A 23,528-nucleotide genomic window follows, 5' to 3' on the forward strand; every position below is an offset into this window, starting at 1 on the left:
ATCATTTTCATTTATGATATACAATACACTACTATAAAACTTGCCATGCCAATATGACCATCCGATGCCTGCCAAAATCTCAGACAGTGATGTGAGATTCTGAGATTCAAAAAGTGTGTTTGGAGGTCCCAAGGTTGGACCATGAATGTGACCCTACAAAGCAATGTTGTACAAATTAGAATAAGTTATCTGTGCTTAATCACAACCACACAGTCATTAAATAAAAAATTACAGAGAGTTTTTGGCTTTAAAATCCACTGGACAGTGGAATATGCTCTTAAATAGATTCAGTCTTTAATGCTCTTAACAATTCAGTCAATGGTTTGAAGGCGATGCAAGTGTCCTTGGAGTTTATCTCAGCAGAGACTGGATGGTAATGTTGTCCAATGTTTGCCTTATTATTTTCAGTTTTCCATTACAATGACTTTAAAGTCCTTTAGCACTTTGTCCTCTAATTATCTTTTTCCATTTGCACAGCAGTGAGTAAAACATAAAATGCAACACCAGTTAAAATCCGGGGTGAAAATCTGAATCAATATTTTTTCAATATCGATACCCATATCAATACAAGAGATGAAGAATTTATACAAAATGATACTTGACTATACAATTTACTTTAATCTTCAGCAGTCATAAATAATTATTAATCATTTGCCTTTTCATTCTTTAAATTGAGAAATCATCTGAAACCATGGTGGGCACATTCACTTATTTATATCAGTAACAAAGAAAGGATATTGACAACACACACTCGCCTTTCTACAAATTAACTATCACAAGGCAACTATCTCACATGGTTTGAAATCATCACCTCCCCCAGCCAATTTCATGCTGAATATTATATTATATCAGCAAGTTCAAGCATAGAAAACTTGTATTAACATAACAAATACATTCCAGATTTGTTCCCCATGTGTGACTTATGAACATTACTTATCATTTAAAATCTAGTTACTGCTACTCCTTCCAGATGGAAAGTTGTATCACCATGGGTTTTTAGCTCTACTGGTCACAGATCAAAAGAGTTTATGGGATAGTCTGTTGTCCATCTGTTGTCATCCAACATCTATCATCCGTTAGCACAAATTTGTTACAACTATTAAAATACTTTCTGGATCACCACGAAACTTTACACATACATTCATTCCATTGTCTTGTTGGTCATAAATGAAAAGGGTGCCAATTGGACATTAAGTATGCCCACTACCACCATCTTGAAAATCTTGTTATGGCTACTTATCCTAAATGGATAGTCACATCCACATGGGGTTTCCATTGAAAGACTTCTTATGATGTCTAGTTGATGTTAAATGGTGCCAATCTGACATCCAATATGGCTATAGATGAAATGACAATCAAGTTCATATTTGTATCGATAGTGTATCACAGGCACTGTATTGTGAATTATATTGATCTGTTGCAGGTGTATTGTTTTACCGGAAGTTAAAATATTTAATTTTTTTTGTTACTTTTAGAATTGAGATCTGCATTTGGGCACTGTCTCAAATGTAGTGTGCCTTGCTATGTTGATGGATATCACACATTCTATTAGAGATGTCAAAACTTTGGGAAATTTCTTCCGGGTACCCATCAATCCTAATGATCAGTTAGTTACCTGAGTACCTGATCAAAGGGAAACTGTATTAAATGTTAACCTAACTGCTTTGTTGTAGGTTTACACATGCCAACCCCCAAGAGAGGTATAAGTATAATTTATCACTAATATAAGTGGCAAAAAAGCGTAATATGAAAATCAAAAGAGCAATCTATTCATTAAAATCCATAATTACAGAAAACTAAATGCAAAACATACATATTTATTTAACATACATTTATTTTTGTAACTAACCAGGATCTGCAGTTAAAATGTTTGTCACAAATTGGCTAAATCCATGTGGATTTGTAGTTAATACAAATGTATATACACAAAACAAATGGATAAATTATTTATGCATAACACTCATGTTAACTAGTCTACAGAAACTTTCTTAAGTAGTTGTAAAGTGCACAAATGATGACTGTTGTAGTATCCTCGACCTGCCATGGCTTGTCCCTTAACAACTGTCCAGTGCAACATTTTTTAAGTTTAACAAAATCATCCCCTTCTCACATTATTCAGTCATAACATCCAACAGTCACATTGATACAGCCCATTTTTTTTATGATATCTGACACCATTTACTTTCAGACTGGTCCACTATGAATTTAGTGTCAACATAGAATGAAAATATGACAAGTGATTTCACATTCATATAAAATTAATGCAAAGATTACCATATTTACACATGCGGTCAATTTTTATTAGATTTTTTTTCAGTCTTATTAAATAACAAAGATTTCCCTTATAGTTAAATATTTTAGTGAATAATTTCATTCCGTAGAGTTTTCCATTTCATTCATTTTTTCCTAATATGGTACAAGAAGTACATGTTATTGTAAACCAAGTTTTTGTAGTGCCTTTGCTGTGACAAAAATATCTGTCTTGGGTTTCCTGCTAATAACAAAAAACACGTAAACAAACACGTGAAGAGTGGCCCTGACTTGAACAGCTAATACTTGCTCCAGGGCCAAAAATTTGTGGAAGAATGGCATTAGTTAAACTGGACATTTATACTGTATAACGAATTTAAATTTTATTTTGTCTAATATTTCTTAATCAGTACTTACTGTCGCTGTTGATGAAAGGTTGTTGTTATTATAGGGTTTAACGCCATTTTTCAGCACACGATAGGCTATACATGGCGGCCAGTATTAATGGTGGAGGAAGAACCCGAGAAAACCCCAGAAAGAACCAACCCACGAGAAGCTACTGGCAAGCTTTCTCACATACCCACAATGACTGAATCTGAGACTCGAACGCACGCAAAGAGAGGTGAGATGGCAGTGATCCTTAATGGAATGCGCTTTAGACCACTTGGCCACTCGGGGCCCCCTCGATGAAAGGTATTTACCAAGTTAATGTCATCAGGATCTCACAACAAGCGCATTTCAGTAGCGAGAAAAATGATGCACAAACCATGGAAGGCACAAAGTTATGATGGTCTAGCTTTAAATATCAGCGTTGATGCTTAAATAGGGAGTGTGAGAAAGGAGAGAAGTGTCCTCCCTTGTATTATTATATAGCAGAAGTTTGACAAGTAAATTGTAGGCAACCATACGAGCCCCTGTGATAATGAATAAATATGCACACAACATGAGCCTTGTAATTGTTATTCTGTGTCTTGATCTGAACTTGGAATCTTTTTTGTTTTAAAACGGATACCTGGTGGTTCATTTTATTACCCCGGTTACTATTAATGGGCAGGTACCCTAGTACCTGGGTACCCAATGGCATCTTTACACTCCATAATGACTAATCTGGATATTGTGTTTGTGGTATAAATGCTCCCTTTGCTGTGCTTATCAATGAAAGAGAAGCTCTAACATTTAGCTTTGCTAGGCTTTGCTGAGAGCTCATTCTTCTCTAAGTCACAGCTTTGTTTCAACAATTTGCCTTACAAAATGAACCACACTTCCATACTATTCCAACTACTGAAATAATACAGTGTGACCCTGCTATAGCATGCATCTGTTATAAACTGAATCTGGATACATGTTTGTGCTGTGGCTCCCAAAATTTCATTGATATGTATTTTTTTGTACATGAAAAAAAATTCTTTCTTAAAGTATGAAAAAAATCCCCAAAGTTTATTGTCATTTTGGGGAAGAGATTGTGTATTAATAATAAAAGAGAATTGTGGCATGGCTCCTGAAATTTTATAGGTATTTATCTCCTACATGATAAAATAGATTTGTATTCTTAAACGTATGAAAATTAACATGTAAAAAGTTTATTCTGGGATCATGCAGGGCTTCACCAATGTCGCAAATTGCTTTTTTTCTTCTCCTTATTGGCAGCAAAGTGTGCCATCTGGCAATTTTTTTTACTGGAGACATTGTTGGCTGTTTAAACTTGTATATACAACCACTGGCTTGGAGTGGAGGAATTCAGAGGCCCCATGAAAGGAAGCCGCAAACTTGATATAAAATGCTCTGATATTTATCTATGTTACATTAACAAATTCTTACTAACAAACCATCTTAACAGCACATTGTTAAATCTTTTTATGTTGACATGTAGCATGAGTACTGTATGTTGTGAGATATCTGCTTATTTTTGTTGTTGGCACTTCCGGTAACGGAGATCAACCGGATGAAGCATTATCTCATAATCTATCTTTCGTCAGATTTTCGGCTGCTCGCTAGTAAGTAATATATTTACATAGACTGACATTTGTATGTGGATGGTAAGTAAAATTCCTCTTCTTTTCACTCAGAATTAAATCTGTCAGAACACTCACATTTTCTGTAGTTATCCCTGTCATCAGACCAGAATACCTGTGTCTATATCGTCTATTGACCCATTTTTAAATTTCTGGCACATGCATGGAAGGCAGCATCACTCTGCTACCACAAATGTAAATCACAACACAAAAAAAACCCCAAGATCTTACTTGTTGGTCCATTCAATAAGCAGGGAGGAACAGTAACTACAATCAACAAAATGACAGCAAATTCCTTTTTTAAAATGTACCCAGATAAAATAGTTTGCTGGAACTTCAAAGAAAACAGATTACCTCTGAAGCACGGATTGTTATGAAAACGTACTAAGCAAATGAAAAAAATCAGTGTCAATCCTGCAATACAATTATTTGATGTTGCTGCCACAATAAGAAATGGGCATTTGTTTGGTTCTCCAAAGCTGTCCTTTAGTGGTGACTTCAATAATGCACGCACCCTTCATCAAAGAAAGCCAACTACAATCCCCAATAAAAACAAAGAACCTTTCTTCAAAGGAAGTCAGTACCAAATTTAAATAAAAGCAATGGAACCTGATGGATTGTTTTAATTTCCAATGTGACTGGAACATGTGTACTGTGAAAGTTTCCCTTTTGCAGGCAAAACGTTAATACTTACGAACACTACCAACTGCGACTGAAACGGAAACTAACTTTTACCAACTTGGGACATACTGAAAAGTAAATGTGCTTCAATATTTGTTACGTGACTGTGCTACTTTTTTCCACTGAATTCAGACCTATATGACCTGTGACAAAATTAATGAATATTTTAGATGTGTGTGTGTGTATAATTTTGATGGAATTACTTGTACTGTGGATTCAATGTATGTGAGTATGCAGTGTTGATACTCTACTCATGCTATATGTTAGACATGTATATATAAACATGAATATGTACCAATGCATGGTTCTCTGAAAAAAGTACATTATTATACATGCCTTCTCTGTTTTTACTACAAGTGTACTTCTCATTTAATATGCATCGATTTAAGATGGTAACTGTGCTCATGAAGCATATATTTTTGTGCCCGTTTTTATTATCTACCTCCCCTTCCCCCCAAATTTTTGGGGGTATATGCATCATTTCCTTCAGCTAACTGACCTATTTGCTTATAACATGGTTCAGTCTATAACATGGTTGGGTTCTATGGCCCCCAACTACTGTGTTATAGCGGGGTCACACTGTATTTGGAGTAAAATCTGTCTTTCACGGAACCATGAACTACCCAATAACCTTGAATAATGACTGAAAATCACAGTCATGTCAGGGGGTGGGAAGCATGGGGTTAAGAGTAAAAGAATAAGTCTTCCACATGAAACTAGATTTTTAAGATAGCTGCTGTGATGGTTATATTATTTTCATTTAGGACCACCTAGAGGAGTCTTTTAATGAAAAATCCATTTTGATATGACCATCCATTTTGTAGTAGTAGTGATAAGATTTTCAAGATGCATCATTTTCATTTATGACCAACTAGACTAAGCAGTATTTTAATAAAGGCCCCATGTTGGTATGACAATTCATTTGGTTAAAGCAGCAATAACAAGATTTTCAAGCCTGCTGTGGTGGCTATATTGGATGTAAAGACAGCACAATTTTCATTAATAACCAACTGGACAGGGACATGCAGAGGTGAGCAGACAAGGATGTTTTTACTCATATACCTCAAAACTACCAGGATTCATCCCCATGTAAAAAAAAGTCTTGAGATGAAATGAATTCTGACTTCTAGTGGTTGGGGGTATGACTCAAATGAGTTACTGTGGACCATAACAGAACAGAGCCTGAGGGACTGAACCTGAATATTGTAGATCAGCTATTTGTCAAAATACTGGAGACCGGCCAATATAGTGGATGATTTGTATTCTGGATTGAGGAAGTGGTCTCCATTCTGAAATGTTCCTTCCTGAAGTAACTAGTTTAACAGGGAGAGTTTGATTATAAAATTTCCTGCTTTTCATGGTGACCAGGAAGATTCAGGAGTAGAATGTGTATGACTGACCTTCAGGACTCTCTCAACTGCCTCTCTTGCAAAAGGGTGTGCATCTCTTAATTTCACCAGACTGGACTGATGAAAGAACATGGAGGTCCTTGAAAGAGGGGATTTTTCCCAAAAATGATCAGTAACCTCACTCACAATACCATGGACCCATCCATCATCCATGACATTTGACCAAACCTCCAAAAACAGACCTAAGATGTGCACTTATGGGGTTGCTTGGGAGAGGAATGTATGGCAGAAGAGGGTGGGAATCCATAGGGCTGTCAAACTTTCCACGAGAAGGGAAGGTGGGTTGGAAAACTTCCTCCTTAGAGGCTCTTTGCTGACTTCAATACCAAGGACATGACTGATGAGAAGGATGTCTCATTTGAGGTTGTGCATTGAACTGGGGCTGCATCTATTTTATGAATTTAGAGGACAGCCGATGTGGGTGCTTTGAATTAATAGACTTCTTGGTTGATTGCGATGGGCCAAGTGCAGCTGTGAAAGATCTAAAGTGATGATCCTTCAAATTTTGTGACGTCACAGTAGGGATTAGTCCTCCATTGAGTGTCTCAACTTCCAATGGAGAAGCCCTTAGAAGATTTGTAGTTTGGTTAAGAGAGAACTCTGAGGAGTCAAGCACAACATCATGATGTGTGTAAGTTCCACCGATGAAGCCATTGCAACAGAAAGTGAATGCCTGGATGTAATGGCCACAGCATCCAGCACATGTTATAAAGTGACTGGTGTCTGAGTGGCCTCTTTCAGCACAATAAATGAAGTCACTGAGAATAGGTCAGCATGGGAAGCTGTGGTGACCAGAAGCCAGAAATACTGCTCAATGGCTTCAATTGTCTGAATGGGAAGGCAGGCCCAGGCTCCAGTTGTAATAACCAATGGCCCACTTAATGGAATGTACTTTGTAACTGGAGGCAGAGACCATAGGTCTCAAGGTAGAGGAAGGAACATACTATAGCTCTATGCCATTGAAGAATGTCTTGGACTGTGGATAACCTCTGTGATATTTCCTTGACGACAGAGGAATAAACAGATGAGATTTTTCTACATGAAAAAGTAAAAGTGAACAATAACAATGGGTAAGTTACCAATGCTATTAAAATATGACATTTTAGAGAAATGTATGCAAACTTGATAAATATTATAGTCATCAGTTAAGTGTCATTAATTGACTTTTTAAGCTAAAATATTCATGAATATTTCAATCCATTAGATAACTATTTGTGTAGGGCAATGCAGACTGTAATTATTATGTATCAACCTATGTTGCTAACATCCCACCCCCTTTCACTCAACTGTTAATCAAAAATTGACTATCCCTATCTAGCTCATGCTGTCAGCTATACAATGTTCCATGTTTATACAGAGATGCCAACCATTCATATTTTTATGGAATCATTCCTATTTTTAAACTCCAATTACACCATTACGATCACATTCTCAGATTCTGATTTTAAGGTCTGATAATTTTATACAGGTAAACTGCAACTTGAACAGCGTTATATTTAGTTCATTTTTTTTGCGAAAGCATGCCAAATGCTTGCATCACAAAACCTACCAATTAGAAACCACTTAAGTATAGCACCCTGATTCACATGAGAAAGTTCAAGAAAGATGTTGAAATGAAAGTAGTCAATGAGGATTACACCATGACAAAGAAATTTTCTTTTAAAAATAAGTGTTCGTGAAGCAAGAATGAAAACATTTATGCATGGATACCTTATGAAGGCTTCAATAATTAAGAAAATGAACAGAATTATTTAAGCATTCACACTGCCAAAATGTATATCACAAATTCATAATGTAAGAAATGAACTATTCGTATGCAGGGTCTAATTACAAAATTTATTAAGACTACTGATAAATGGAGGGGGGGAAGGCATCAACATTTTAACACTGTTTTTAGATCTCCAATTGCTATATCCATTTACTAATAGTCTTCATTTCATTTGTAATGAATGCCCATGACAAATACATGGAATGCATTTTTTGTATTTAAAATCTAACAGTTCAGTATTATAAATTTCTGTTGTTTTTTTTTATTGGATCTGTTATTTTCATACCAAACAGGTATACAGCTACAGTGTGTTAATTTCTGTCTGATCCTTCAAAGTCGTCTAGCAAATTTGGAAGAATACTGTGGATTATACAATGACGGTCCATGTCTGCTGTGTGCTGCCAGTGTCTGACTAATCAAATGTCACAACATTCAAATGTAACACTCATTTACTGCAGAAGCCCGGCAATCAAGCCAAAGTGGTAGTCCATGGGCATCCTGAGGAAAAGAAGCTACAAAAATGTAAAACTGAATAACCCAAAACATTCACTGGGCTAAAGATGACTGCAGAAAGCATCTTTCATCCAAAAGAACATGTTGAATCGGTTATGATTAATGCTTAAATATTTGGGAAAAACTGTAAATATTCATTTTTTTTCTTTCTGATTTTGATCAGGAAAAGTTGGCACCTCAGTTTATGGAACCATCACTTGTGAGTTATTAGGAGATGTGTACATTTGTACGGATGAATATCATCCATGTTTTTTTTTTCAAATAATGGAAATGAATTTAAGTAAAATGAGATCTAATTATGGTAACAAAGCCAACAGAAATGAATCAATGAATTTGTTTATAAAAGGGATTAAGTAATGAATATTCTCAAAGCATTAAAACAAAACTTGAAGGGATGAAAAACAGCAAAAACAAGAAAATTGGGTTCAATCATGCCCCTGCTTTTCTTAGTCTAATCTAATAAGCTACCTTTTTGTGCAAGAAGTCTTTGCTAGTAGTTCACCAATGGCCTTACTTCTTTCAGGTAATGGTAAAAAAGGGTGCCAAAGATAGCTATTCAAAATTTAGTAGAATAGCAACTCAGCTATTATGGAACAGAAATATGACTGAACAATCTCGAGGAAAAGAGATGTTTTAAAATTTAATATAAAGCTGCTGATAATGTAATAATATGTAATAATAATGTAATAATATGTAATAATAATGTAATAATATGTAATAATAATGTAATAATATGCTTAAATCATTTTATGATGAATGAAGTTTTAAAGAAATTTTATTTGAAAATGTTTACAGGCTGCATGCCATCTTATTTTCAGTCCTATAAATGATACAAGTTGCTGGAAATAAATATAATTTGACAAAACTGTCAGGTATAAGCTGTCTAGCAAACATCTTCATTTTCATTATTATCAGAGTTTATTCTTTGTGAATGTGTAAATTTGAAATAATTCATCTAAACGTTTTGATTTCATAAACTCAATGTACCAATATGAAATCAATCTCCCTAAGAAAAGAAGAGAACATATAGACCCAAAACATTCGTATGGACGAAAAGAATCTCAAATAGGATTAACATAGCACAAACATAAAAACTCACCCTTTGTACATTTACATCACGTGAATAATGCCAAGAATCCATCATGGAAACCCTAATAACTTGTAAAAAGAAGAGGCTACATTGGACCTGAGATTAATGACTGACATCAGTCATGTAAATTAACAACAGCTGAAAAAATAATTAGGGCTGATAGGAAGCATTCTGGAAAGTGTGGTCAAAATCTGTCAAGCTGTTTTTGAGAAGCTGTTGTTTGAAGGTGGTCTGGGTTTAGTAAATTTGGTTGTATCTCATTGTTGATTGACATTATTTGTACAAAACTGTACGACCTTCATGCCAAGCTGTTTTCTGATCCTGCCAAGCTCTGTTAAGCAGGTATTTTCAAGAAGCATTTGTTCAAAGGTTTACCTACTGTTACTAAACGTTGCTATAGTTGATATGATGGGCATCATTAGTATAAAATTAAAAAAGATCTTCAGGCCACAATGACCTCTGTCAAATCTGAGCAACTTTGGTTGAAACGTGTTTGTAGCAAAGTTGCTTAAAAGTTTTTCTATTTTTAGTAACAATAGTCATATCTGGCTGTTGATTAACATAATTTGAACAAGTTTTAAAGGTCTTCATAACTGTCAAAGACTGATTCCGAAAAGCAGTTTTTGATAAAAAATTAATTATAAAGTTTATATTTCTAGGTACAGCCACCATATCTGATGATAAATCAGTATCATTTGTAATGGCTTTATGACAATGAAATCCCATCAAATAAGAAACAAAATCATGATAAACATTGAACAAATTAATAACAAAATCACATTCATACCAGACTAAACTGAAACAAAATCATGATAAACATTGATTAAATTAATAACAAAATCACATTCATACCAGACCAAACTGAAACAAAATCGCATAAGTTCCGATGGTTATTCCATGCATGAGTTCTCATTAACATAATGTATGATTTTTTTCTTCTGATATCCAATCAAAGCATTATTGAAGGGTAATTAAAACTCTAGAAATCACAGTTCTGGCAGTTGCTATAAAAACATACACAACTAAAAATTATTGCTTCAAGCTAACTGACCATAAACTGTTCTGGAAATATAAAGACAAAGGTGAAATAAGTCGAGTCTCATTCTTAATTATTTCGTTGTTGTGAAGAAAAGACAATGCATTCATGCACTTAATAACAAATCTGTATGCATGGGTTCACATAAATGGCAAAGAAGCCAAAAAATTTTCTAGTAAAATAAGGTTCTTTAATAATACTTACCTAATCATAATACCTTAGGAGAATTGCATTTTTGCCAGCATTCTAGGAGACCCTCCCTATCTCAAATGACATATCTATACCCCCCTTATCACAAATCTGAGTAGGGAAAAGGCTGTAATCTTTTGCTACCAAATGGGGAAGATTTACCATGATGACATGTGGACCAGACAAATGGTTATTCTGCCCCCCGCCTCCCCCAAGCCTTTGCCCAGAGTTCTTTCAGATACAAAGCAACACTAATCACTTGGCTGTCAACCTAAATGCATTGAATCAACTCTCTAATGCTTCTGGGTTTGTGATGGAATGCAACAACAGGTTCTAATGATGTTCATTATGGAGATTGTGCAACTGTGTGGACGTGCAAGAGGTTCCACTCATTGCATTCACCTATGTCAGGCTAGAAAGCAGCTGGTTAGTTATATTTTGGAGTGAGACATGATTTCATGTGTTACCCTCCTTTTTCATTCTCAATCTCCTGGTCAAAAGGACATCTCTGACCTTGTACCCTTTCAAGAATTTGGCTGAATAGGTGTGGAATCAATGCTCAAGTATAAAGAATGTTTACCTCAGGAACGGGAATTTAATTCATGCAATGGTAGATTCCTTGCCTACATGGAGCAATCTTTCTACTAGTAAGAGAATTCCTTTGCCTGCCACATTTTGCTCAATGTGGCAGCAGACACCTTAGTCCTTGGTCACTTTCTTGGGCAGCCATAACAATGATAATGTGGTCCAAATAGAGGCTGAAGCCTTGACCATTGGACCAACTTTCACAATCTGCACAATACGAGGTTGCATCTCAAAGACAGGGAAACCATCCTGGACTTGCGTCAGGGATACCTTTGTATGTACACCCCCAGTCATTTGTGTTCACATCCATAGCAATAGTGATTGGAGTGTGGCCCCCTCAGAATCATTATTACCAACATACTCAAGATGAAACTGAAAGCTTTTCATTGGTGGATACTTTGGAATGGAGTTCTCATTCTGTCCTACAACTACACTGTGGTGACATATTTAAAACAGCGTACTGGAACCAAGTACTCAGACCTTTGTAATCTTGTTTGGGATTTTCTAGAGTGGTGCCCTCAATGACAAATCCACATTTATGTTTGACATACAGTACAGCTCAAGTGTATTTTCGGAACCCCATGCAATGCAGTGGAGGACTTAATCTCTCCAGATAATGCTCCACGATGAAGCAGTAAAATACTAAAAAATCATCACAACAAAATAATACCTATGTCTCACTATCTCCTGATGCATCTGATACAAAAAAAATAAATAAAAAAAACCAATAGTATCAATCAAAGTCCTGTCTTTTCTGTGAAAAAATGATAGATATGTGGCTGAGGCAGACATTTTGAATTTCTCTCAAGAGAATAAACCTATCATTTGCCAATACAAGTATATTACTGTGTCGACAGAAACTAATGTATTAATGAATTGTCTTAAAAAAATGAGTCAAAAGCTACTTTCAATTAACAATATATTGCTTAGACTGAATATGTTTAACTGTCCTGTTATCAGTCCCAATAGAGTCAGAAAATTGAACACAGGCAGGCTGTGTACTTCTTTGCTGTGCAAGAATTCTATTCCTGTTTAGTATATTTCCCCTCAAAAGGGAATCAAAATCTGCCCTATGCATCAAAGTTGTTTTTCTTTTCTTGACAAAAAAGGCCGAGGTCACTGTGATTGAAAACAGTATCTAACCAAGAAAGATTGCAATTGCAACAAACGGATACAAACCAATGCAGACGCCATGAGAGGTGATGCCAGAACATGTGAATGGATGATCAGAGTTGGCAGGTGGTGTGATATCATGCATCTGTGGATGGGTCGCTGTTCCCATAGCAACAAGAGTCCACTCTTTTAGCTCAGCTGAAACAATATAAATACATTAAAGAGATGCTGAAGGTAACATGAAAAAGATTTGATCCAAACTAGATTCTATATGAATGTAAATTCTAAAAACCAAACCATGAAAACTGAACAATAAATTAAACAATACAGTTATTGATATAATGTTGAAACAGCACTCAAATCTGCATTGGATTATACAAGGTAATATATACACAATTGCTCTGTCTTCATTTTATTATCTGCATTTTCATTATCAGATAATAATATTAAATGCATTCAACTCAGTACTAAATATTTATCCTTTCTTCTCCATGTTTTCTCTCAATCTATCATACTGTCAACTATTTATACAATTTATCTGTAAACTGGAAATCAACTGAGGAATTATTCATGATGCTGTACTACCGGTACTTTAAATTAAGCAAATGTACCATTTTAATGTTTTCTAAAAATTATTTTCTAGCATAGTGCAAGAGTATATGCTAATGACACTGAAAACTCGATAAAATAAATCGAGAACATTTACACAAAATCTGTCTCTTCATCAGATATTTTTAAAAAATCTTAAAATTAATCTTTGGTGCATACAGAAACAGTTTGCCTATTAGTGGCAAGGAATTATCATTAAACAATTGTATGCTACTAGTGCCATGTACCAATATGAATTTCTACTGTCAATAACCATTCTAACTTCTTATCACTCAAATATACCTCTTTATGCACCCCAAAAGAGCATCTAAATTATCTCCCCTGGCTTAAACATGCACACATACAACAAGAACTTGCATAAGAATCTCATCTTAAATCTGAAATTCTGTTCTTTGATATGTCTGTGATTTACAACTGAACTGTCTTGTATTTTAGGATTTAATCATGTTAATGATTTTTTTGCTATTGCACACTGAGTTTTACAATCTACAAAGGTGCTTCTAAAATGGATATTTGTGACAGCAAAACTACCATCAATTTCCTTAAAAATAAGGCTGCTTCCCCCATTCTAACAATCTGTAAAAAACACGTTATAAAAAAGCTAAAAATGTTATTCTTATTGTGACTACAACACAGGGAAAGTCAAAATGTCATGATGATACTCAGATCTTGTGAGAACACTGACTGTTGTACTTTATCAATCAGAAAGTCATTTTCAGATGTGTTAGACTTAATATTAATGTTAGCTAATTAGATGTCAGTATTTTGAACTTGATTTTGAGTGTAAGAACTGATTAATCCCCAAACTCCATCCACCTACCAACAGCCTTCAGTCAATCCTGTTACGACTAAATGGTCTGAAAACTAAGTAACAGAAAGGACCAAAAACCAAAAAGTTTTGTAACATTCAACAAATAATTTATTTCTCCAGAATACAAAGCAAAAATTTAAAAAGAATTTACAATATTGTTAATTAAATCCCAAATAGTCCTAAAAGTTCTATCACATGTCCAAAAGTATAGAGTATTCCGAATGAATTACAGTGGTGTTCCAAATGAATTCCAACCTTGAAAGTCATGATGTACCAATAGCCTTGAAGTTTTGATGTACTAACAGTCTTGATATATCACAATGATATAATCCAAAATGTCCTGAATGAATTCACAATAATTCCAAAATAGTGGTTTAATCCTAAATCAACGAGGACTTTGTAATTCCAATGAATAATTTAAATAACTAAATTAAATCCTCTCAACTGAACACATATAAATTTGATTTCACTAAGACTGATGTTAAGAGATGGAATGAGCAAATTCTGATGTAAACAACTTCATATATATCTACACATGACTTGTATTGCAATATTCATTTTCTGAAAATATTCTGTGATCATAAAGGAGCACTACTGCATAATATGAAAAAATACAAAATTCTATAAAACTCAAGGGAATTGTAATCCTTGTAAAAACACAATTTTCTGACTCATAAAGTACTGACATTTTTTCTACAGTCAAGACAATTGAATAAAAAATATATATTTTATGAATAACTGGAATATCATATTAATAGTTAGATGGAAATAATGTTTCAGCAAGATTTTCTTTTGTTTATAGTTGTAATGAAAATAAAATTAGTTTTGAACATTAAAATAAAAGTCTTGTAAGTATAGTAAATGTGTGTAATTACATGTTATGTCATTAAGTTCAGAGAAATGTAAATTTGTTTTGTGTTTTGACAGTCATAATGTTTAAATAAGTAAAAATATAATGACCATGATTGTTATTCCCATGCAACTTTTACAAAGGTGGGGATTATGTCTTCATGTCTGTCCCTCCATTAGTAATGCAATTTTTCTCCTACACTCATGAAAACACAAACCAGAAATTTTGAGATAAGACCCCATGTTCACCCATTTTGATACTGATTCCCGTTCTTCCAAATCATTTGCACTGGAAGTCATCTAGTTTCAGTAGAAAGCACGTGTGCATGTATATTGTATTAGTACCAATCTGAATTTCCCTGGAAAATTAATAGTGTAGATACATAATGCTACTGAGAAAGAAAAGAACAGATACTACATATATATTTTAAACATAACCGTAACAAATGAAATTTACACTTAAAACTAAAGTAGACTTTAGTCTAAGAGTTTGTCCAGAAAACACGGTTATTTCCTATGATGGTGTTTCTAAAAAGTACAAAATTATTCAGATCTCTAGGTCATAATTATACTACATAGATGCTACATTTAAGGACAACCATCAAAACTGCAAGAGGGGGCACTCAGAGTTTCTGAAAGAAGGATGGACAAAGTGATAGAAGGACATGACTAACCCTATATACCTATGGCCATATGCATGCAGCTGATTTTTGAGAACTGATTTGGTGAATTCTGACTCACTGATGGTGCAGGTCCAACACTAGGTTGTTTGACAATACGAGGGTTATGCTCCCATCCAACAAAGATGTTTGATCCAGGCATGAAAAGGACTAATTATGGTTTTCACTTCCAAGAAGGTTGATGTAAATGGCACTCTCCTCTGGTCCCCAACTGCTGCTGACTATGGTGAAGCACAGCAATAGGTGGGCATCCCAACCATACAAACTAGCATCCATACAGACCATAATGTCCAGTTGGGATTGTTTCAGAGCCATTCTTGCCGTATGCCATTCTGCTCTTTCAATGATGCAGTGACTGTTTTATCTCAGTTGGATTTGTAATCTGAGGATCTGTTTGACCAGACAAGGCATGACACTGGGCCAGGAGGACCATCTGCAGTGAGTACATAAAGAGAGGTAGAGCAGGTTATGTAGCTGCATTGATACCAAAGGGCTGCAAAAAGAAAATCCATCACTAAAATCAACTCCTTTTTGGTAACTGACTCTTAGAGCTCCAGACTCCATGCAACGTGCATGGAGGGAGGTGATTGAGACAAGTCAAACAATTCCACATCAAGATGGGCAGGGTGCTTTTGGGCAGCAATAGCCTTCAGTTCTCAGTTCACAAGAAATTCCAGCTGGGAGAAGAGGGTGACGAGACTGTTGTTGTCCTGCAATAGATCTAACCATACCATATGTTGACAAGATTGACCTGAACAGGGTGACAACACAGTAGATGATCATTGTGAATGCCCACAAACTGAGGCTGAGTGCACAAAATTGGTATATGACTCCATGGAACATGGAATATGAACTGAAGGATGCATAAAATCGGTATATGGTTCCATGAATCATAAAATGAAGGATGGTTTGGTTTGGTTTTGTGGGTTTAATACCATTTTTTTAGCACATGATAGGTTATACATGGCGGCCAGTATATTTGACAGAGGATAAACCTAGGAAGATCCCAAGAAGAAACAACAATGTAATGGAAACTACTGGCAAGCTCAGTCACATACCCATGTTGGCCAAGTCAAAAATAGAACCCACATAGACAGAACTGAGATGTGAGTGATCTGTAAAGGCAAGTGTCTCAGATCACTTTGCCACCCGAAAACATACTGCATTTAAGATTCGCATAATTTTTATTTAAGATGAATTAAACATCATATAAAGTCTTTTTAAGAAAACCTCATGTTGATATGACCATTTGTTCAGGAAGAGAACCAAGATTTTAAATGATGGCTGTGGCAACCATACTGGATGTCTGAGCAGCACCATTTTAACTCAGGACCAACTAGACTTTGGGATGAATGCACTGTTCCTCCGATCTCCTCTGTGCATGGGGCATGATCTACAACTTAGAAACTGTCCATAGTCCCCTTCTTGAAGTATAAACACTTACATGGTATAATAATGGCAGTTAGTCTGTGCAGCCAGCTTGGATTCCTATATCTGCCCTTACACCCCTGGAGTCATAGCATAAAAGCCAATGAAATCTACACATACAGGAAATGCAATGGCTTAGTGGTTAATGCAATGCACTTGCGACCAGAAGATTGAGGGTTCAATTTCCACTATATGATCAGCCTGAATCCTCATTAACATGAGTGGATGTCACTCTTAACTGAATTCAGCTGAGATCTTGATAATACAGGCTTATCCTAATCTGATCGAAATCTCATGAGAAATATATCCTCTAGAGTGTTCACAAGCTCAGCCAATCAGAGGCATGATCACATCATTAATATGTGTGGATGTTTCTCATAACTGAACTTGTATAAGCTCGTGATGATACAGGCTTACTTACTGAATTCGATCAGAAATATGGCATATACAGTTCCAATGTCAAGTATAATTAAACTCACCCAAGATCATGGTGATGCAAAATTATATACTAAATCTGACAAAATCTGATCAGAAATATGGCCTCTATAGTGCTGACAAGCTCAATCTGATGCTGGTGAGCTAAAATGACTAATCAGGAAATGTCAAACCCAAAGTGAAAACTGTATCAATAAATTACCAAAGAAAAACATTGCAGTATCTGCAAGAAAAACATATGAAACAGAGTATCAACAATACAAGGTCACAGAAAAGTAAGCAAAAATACAAAATATGCATAATTATTAATAACAAAAGTTACTTTTGTGCTGAGATAACCTTTGCTATAAATACTATACAAACTTTAAAGGTAGACATGTCAAAATTAAGATGAACCCTGATGGATATTGAGAAGGGATACAATGATGATCATAATGCAGTTCAGAAAGCTTTAACTGAACAACATCTGGCATATGTTGGCCACCTTGCAGTAGTAAGGGAAGTCATAATTGTGTCCTGAAATACCTAAGGATATAGTAATACAGTGCATCTATGTTTATATGCATACACATGTGATGCTGTTGAACTACTACACAGTTACACCTAGGTACATGAAACCTGGGTCAATTATTGGTGTAGATTGAGCCAAAAGTTTCAAAATTTGTATCATGCCTCTGGGAGTGGGGCTATGGGAGTTGGGTTAATATTACATACATTTCAATTAAATCACCTGCTGTATGTCTCACATGTCTGAGAATAACAGGTGTAATCAATGACTGAACTGTCAACACATTTAAGACATGGACCCCTGGGTGATGCTCTGAGATCTTTCTGTATCCCTACAAACTCAGGCAATGGTCATAACAAAGAAACCATCGATATCCCCACCCAATAACCACATACACACTTAGACAGCAGCTGACACTGACAATGGTGTCCATAACTACCCCTGGGTAGTAACATGAAATCAATAATAAAACTATAGCTATGATCTTGTGAATCGTATTTACAGTTACATGAGCACAAAAAGACAAATGCTCATAAGGAAATGATAATTTACTCCTTGTGTACTTTTTACCCACAGGGATCTACTCTAGAAGCTCAAAATTTGGTGTGGTCAAAAAGTGTCAGCACAGGGATACATATTTAGCAAACAGAATTCTAGTGGCTTTAGTTTTATCATGTATAAGGTATAAGGATGACATAACCAGTAAGAGACCAGGCCAGGATTACACTGCCACAACTTTTGTCCTCACTAAGAATCTGGAGTTTAAATTGTATGATGCCACTTTACACTTAATGCCATATCATGTTGGAATGATGCCCATCCATAGGTTATCATTTCTAAAATAAATTCGTAAATTTGTTTGTTGCCATGGACATTACATTGAACTAAGTGTTGAACAAAACAAAGCAAAAATAAACTGCCTGTGCAAAACAAATGTCTCAAAATCACCTATAAATGAATACAAACCCAAAATGTAACACGAGGGTAAAAATCTGGTAATATGTAAATAAACAGCTGTAATAGTGAATATAATCTCTGCAACTAAGAAGCACAACTGAAAACCATAACCAGTCTAATACATTGAACCTACATGCTTACTACTGATTAGATACCAATCACAACAAGCATGCAGATGACATGATCACAGATCACATGACACAGAGATGTTGATGATCCTTGCCTGCTGTAAGGTTGACTCTTATCATCCTCAAGTACTGTGTGGTGGACATATTATTCCGTTTAGCCAGAGTTTCAAATATACACACATGATTCTCATCATCAAAGGAATGTGAAGTGAGTTTTGAGACATGTGAGGAATATTGGTCACTTTTTGAAGGAAAATTATAGAGCGGATATCTATATTTAAATTTTTTGCTTTGTCTGACAGGGACGTAATTGTTAGAGTAAATATCCCGATTGTGAGCGCGATCTTTACGTCGTGGAATTTTTATCGTGGTTGTTGCAGCAGTACTAGAGGAGGTGGAAGTAGTGGTTGTATCAGGCTGCTGAGGATGTCGATCCGTCCCAAATAATACTAGCACCCAATCCTTTAACCTAGCACCTCGGACTGCAAACAAAGCATACAAGAAAACAAAGTCACTCTCATATTAGTGTTAGTATTATGCAAATGCAAACTAGTGTCAAACCAATGGCTAATCAAACCTATCTAAGTAGCCCCAGTGGCTTATAAACATAATATAAATATTGGTCATGTAAGAATAGAAAGGTCATTTCATGATTAACAAGATGGAATGATGTACAATCTATTTTACTTTCTTCATTTTACAGCATATCTGCTATATACTAGTGCATCTATTTCGTAATGAATAAAAAAGCTGAATTTCAGTGTTTTTGCTTTACATCTACAAACTTGTAACCTTCATACTGCATGCTTTTTTGACCAACTTTAAGTTTTTAAAAAAAACAGGAAAGCTTTCCTGACTCAGAAGCTCCTAATAAGATCAACTCTAAGAAATTATTTTCTTATGAAATGTTTCTGCTTCAACAAACTAAAATGGATTAAACTTACTGTATCACCTAGAACACTAATTTGATCATGTATTATACACTGTACATTTCAGCACAATTGGGGCTATTTAGATAATGAAAATACACTTGTCAGATATGAATACATGGAATACCTATAAACTGTAATTATATCTTAAACTGTACTAGTATTTTATACCTTTCGAGGACAATTATTTAAAATGTTAACAGAGGTGGTATCTATTTACTGTGATTGTTACATCCATCATGCATGATTGATTAAGAAATTAGTAACCTAGTACAAAGCAGTTTAAATTAGTTAGCAGTCATTTCCAATAATCTGTCATTAGTAATTAGTAAATGTAATAAAATACAACTAATACAAACTTGAACAAAAAAGAACAAAAGTTTCATCTAGGTCATACAGGTTCAATCAATTATGAAAGTTCTGAAAATGATATTTTCAGCCTTGTTTATTAATTTGGGTAAATTTATACTTTGATTATAATCCAATGTGAATATAATTCATATTGCTGAGTGCAAGTTGCAACAATGCAAATACTGCACAGTTTTGGTTAAAATAAACAGGATTTAAACCAAAAAAAGTTGTGATACTTTTGAAATTTGAAAATTAAATAAAGTGCTACTCTCTTCTGAAAAATTTCAGGATTAACCCTTTACCTCATGCAAGTGCCTTTGGACGCCTTTACTCCATTCGCATGGAAGCACCTTTTGACGCCTGCTGTAAACATCGGCCATTTTTAGTGGGTTTTCGTAGCGCCACCTTCAGGGAAAACCCCCTATTAGATACCTCATTCATTGCTGTAAATTACCATTACGTCAGATCACACAGTCGCTATTTATGCTCTGGATAAAATCTGCTATTTAAAGTAACTGGGTTGTATTCTCCACACTCCAAAATGGAGGTCGTGGATTTCGTTCAGTACTTTTCACGATTAGAATCACAACTATGAAAGCTTCAATAACTTAGGTAAAGGCTCTGATATTGATGTAGGTAGCAATTAGTTTTTATAAATTATTAAATTCAGATGACTTAGTGATGTAGATGCAGACAAAGAACTTGTAATTTTCGAGTATGAGAAATGGCAGCTACGGTTGGTCATGTGGCTTCACTGAATTGACATTAACCACGTTCGCTCAAGATTTTAAAGCACATAAAAAATTCTTACATGAAAAATAATTACACAGCTATAACGATCGGACTTTACTCTTAAATTTTTCAATACTTAATAAATGTGTACCAAAAATGTAAAATGGTTAAAATTGCTGTTAAACGTAACATACACTACACTGCTTAACAGTTAACAGGCAGGCCTATATGTATGGAGTCAAATAGGTAACAGGTGTTCTATTTATAGCGCACTGCACTGGGTAACTTTGCTTCATGTGTATCGGAGGTCTAAAATGCCATACACTCTACGAGGTAAAGGGTTAAACATTATTTTGGACATTCAGCTATTTTTGTTGGATAATTTAAAAAATTTCACCTTCCTTTTATGAATTCTGTGAACTGGTCTTTGATGTGAATTTCTGATAAATTCTTTGTCCTATCTATGACACAGGTTAAGTATTGTACAAACTTTAAATAGGTGTACAAACATCATGAAGTTGAGAGGCATTAACATTTAGGAGGATAATAAACTGAAGTAAAATATAACCTTTTTCTTTCTGTGCATATTACATCCAGATACTTCAGTGTTACTAGCTGAAATTTTACTAAGTACATAAATCAAAACTTTAAAACTATTTTCTAGTTTCTATGATCTGTGTTCATTATACAAAATTCTTCACCTTCAGACTTCTGTGATTCATAGTACTCAGTAGTCATTGGCAAACCGTAAACAGTATTTTGCATTTTTTTATAGAAATAACCTGATCCACTGCTTTACCCACTGCTAAATATAAACAAGTGTGACTTTATGCATTTTAATTCCAAAAACAGAACATTTCATAGCATATTTTACAACATGAATTACTGTTTAAAGAGAAAGAATTAATGCAAACAATTAAGCCAAGGCAATTCATATGCTTTGTTTACAAACAAACAATGCATCTGTATTCCAAATCAGTGTTTTATCGGCTGCCAAGTGATGCATTTGCATTCTGCATCAGTGTTTCGTTTATTGATGAGTGATGCATTTGCATCCTGCATCAGTGTTTTATTTATTGATGAGTGATGCATTTGCATCTTGCATTAGTATGTTTGTTTATTGCTGAGTGATGCATTTGCATCTTGCATTAGTATGTTTGTTTATAGCTGAGTGATGCATTTGCATTAGTATGTTTTGATTATCAACAAGCATCTGCAATCTCTATCAGATTGATTTATTCACAATATTTAACCATATACAATATATGCCAAGCAGCTTAGATCCCAATATCCCAATACATAGTACACCAAGAAGGTGGGGTATATGTTGTTTGTTTCAGATACTAACAACAAACACACTTGGCTGATCTACAGATGCATTATGTGATAGCAGGTCTTGGTCTACACTGCTTGCAGCTATGGCTATGTTACACACAAGAAAATATGATACTTTGGAGTTAAGTAGAGTACAGTCATCCCTCACTTCATCCCAGGTCATTATAAAGCAGTCCCTTTTATAAGGCAGGTATAGTTATGGCTCCCATTTTATTACTTATAGGAATATTATGTGTATAGTGAGGGAGTACTGTATATGCTATTCTATATTATTGTAAAGGCATTGTCAGATTATATATAGTTGGCATTCTAATGGAAGGCTCAAAACTCAAATCATATGCTATGTGTATATAGTATATCAACCATGCCTGCTGGACTTCCAGCAAAATGCAATCAGGCATCTTGCAGTCTCAAGTAAACCATCATAATTTTTTTTATACATTTGTAAAAAAAAGAATATGAAAGAATTAAAAGAAAAAAAAGATGCACGTGTTGCCTATAAATTACATCTTTTATTTGGAAACACAAAACGCAGTGTGTAGCACATACTGCCATTTTAATAGTACCGAATTCTGCATCTAGTGTAGTGCAAATTCCAATAGCTAAGAGGTCTAGAGGGTTGACCTTTTAAAAAGGATGCCTAGGGTTTGAATAAATACAGGGATTTTTGTGTGTAAAAAATACCATAGCAAAATATTGTAGTTCCAAGAGCCACAAGAAGAAGAACCATGTTAATTCTCATGGACCTGAGAGGCCACATGTAAATATAACGTAGTCAAAATGAAGTTTATTTATTATTTTCATTTGCCTCCGCTGATTGTCTAACACAAATGTCCCTCTATTAAGCACAGGAAATCATAAAATAAAAGGGCAGTCCACTTTTTAATTGATCAGTTAGGAGTCCTCAAAAGAACAAACAACATGGACACTGATCTGCTAGTACATTATGTGATAACAGATCAGGATCTATACTGTTTGCAGATGGATGCAACTTGTATACCAGTATATATGGTATCTAATATCTTAATTAACAAATTTAACTTCTACATTACTGTATTGTCATATTTCTGCACACAACAATTTTTCATAATCCAATAATGCTACAAAATTATTTTTCAGGTAATTTATGG

The 23,528-nt window shown here is 34.9% G+C and overlaps 1 protein-coding gene across 3 annotated transcripts in view; it reads right to left on the bottom strand.

The window, feature by feature from the left end:
• Positions 1–23,528, bottom strand: part of LOC149801612 (furin-like protease kpc-1) — a 237,224-nt gene that overhangs the window by 22,745 nt on the left and 190,951 nt on the right. For 2 of the 3 annotated variants that reach the window (XM_089955874.1, XM_089955873.1), the window contains one exon: positions 12,713–12,844. In XM_089955874.1, the coding sequence (XP_089812000.1) occupies positions 12,713–12,844 (132 nt within the window). Of the gene's footprint in view, positions 1–12,712; positions 12,845–19,401; positions 19,534–23,528 lie in introns of all 3 variants that reach the window. The other variant, XM_089955872.1, reaches the window with a different exon arrangement.

The sequence above is a fragment of the Sinohyriopsis cumingii genome, chromosome 4 (genome assembly GCF_028554795.1).
Source record: "Sinohyriopsis cumingii isolate HCF-2022 chromosome 4, ASM2855479v2, whole genome shotgun sequence".
NCBI classification, from domain to species: domain Eukaryota; kingdom Metazoa; phylum Mollusca; class Bivalvia; order Unionida; family Unionidae; genus Sinohyriopsis; species Sinohyriopsis cumingii.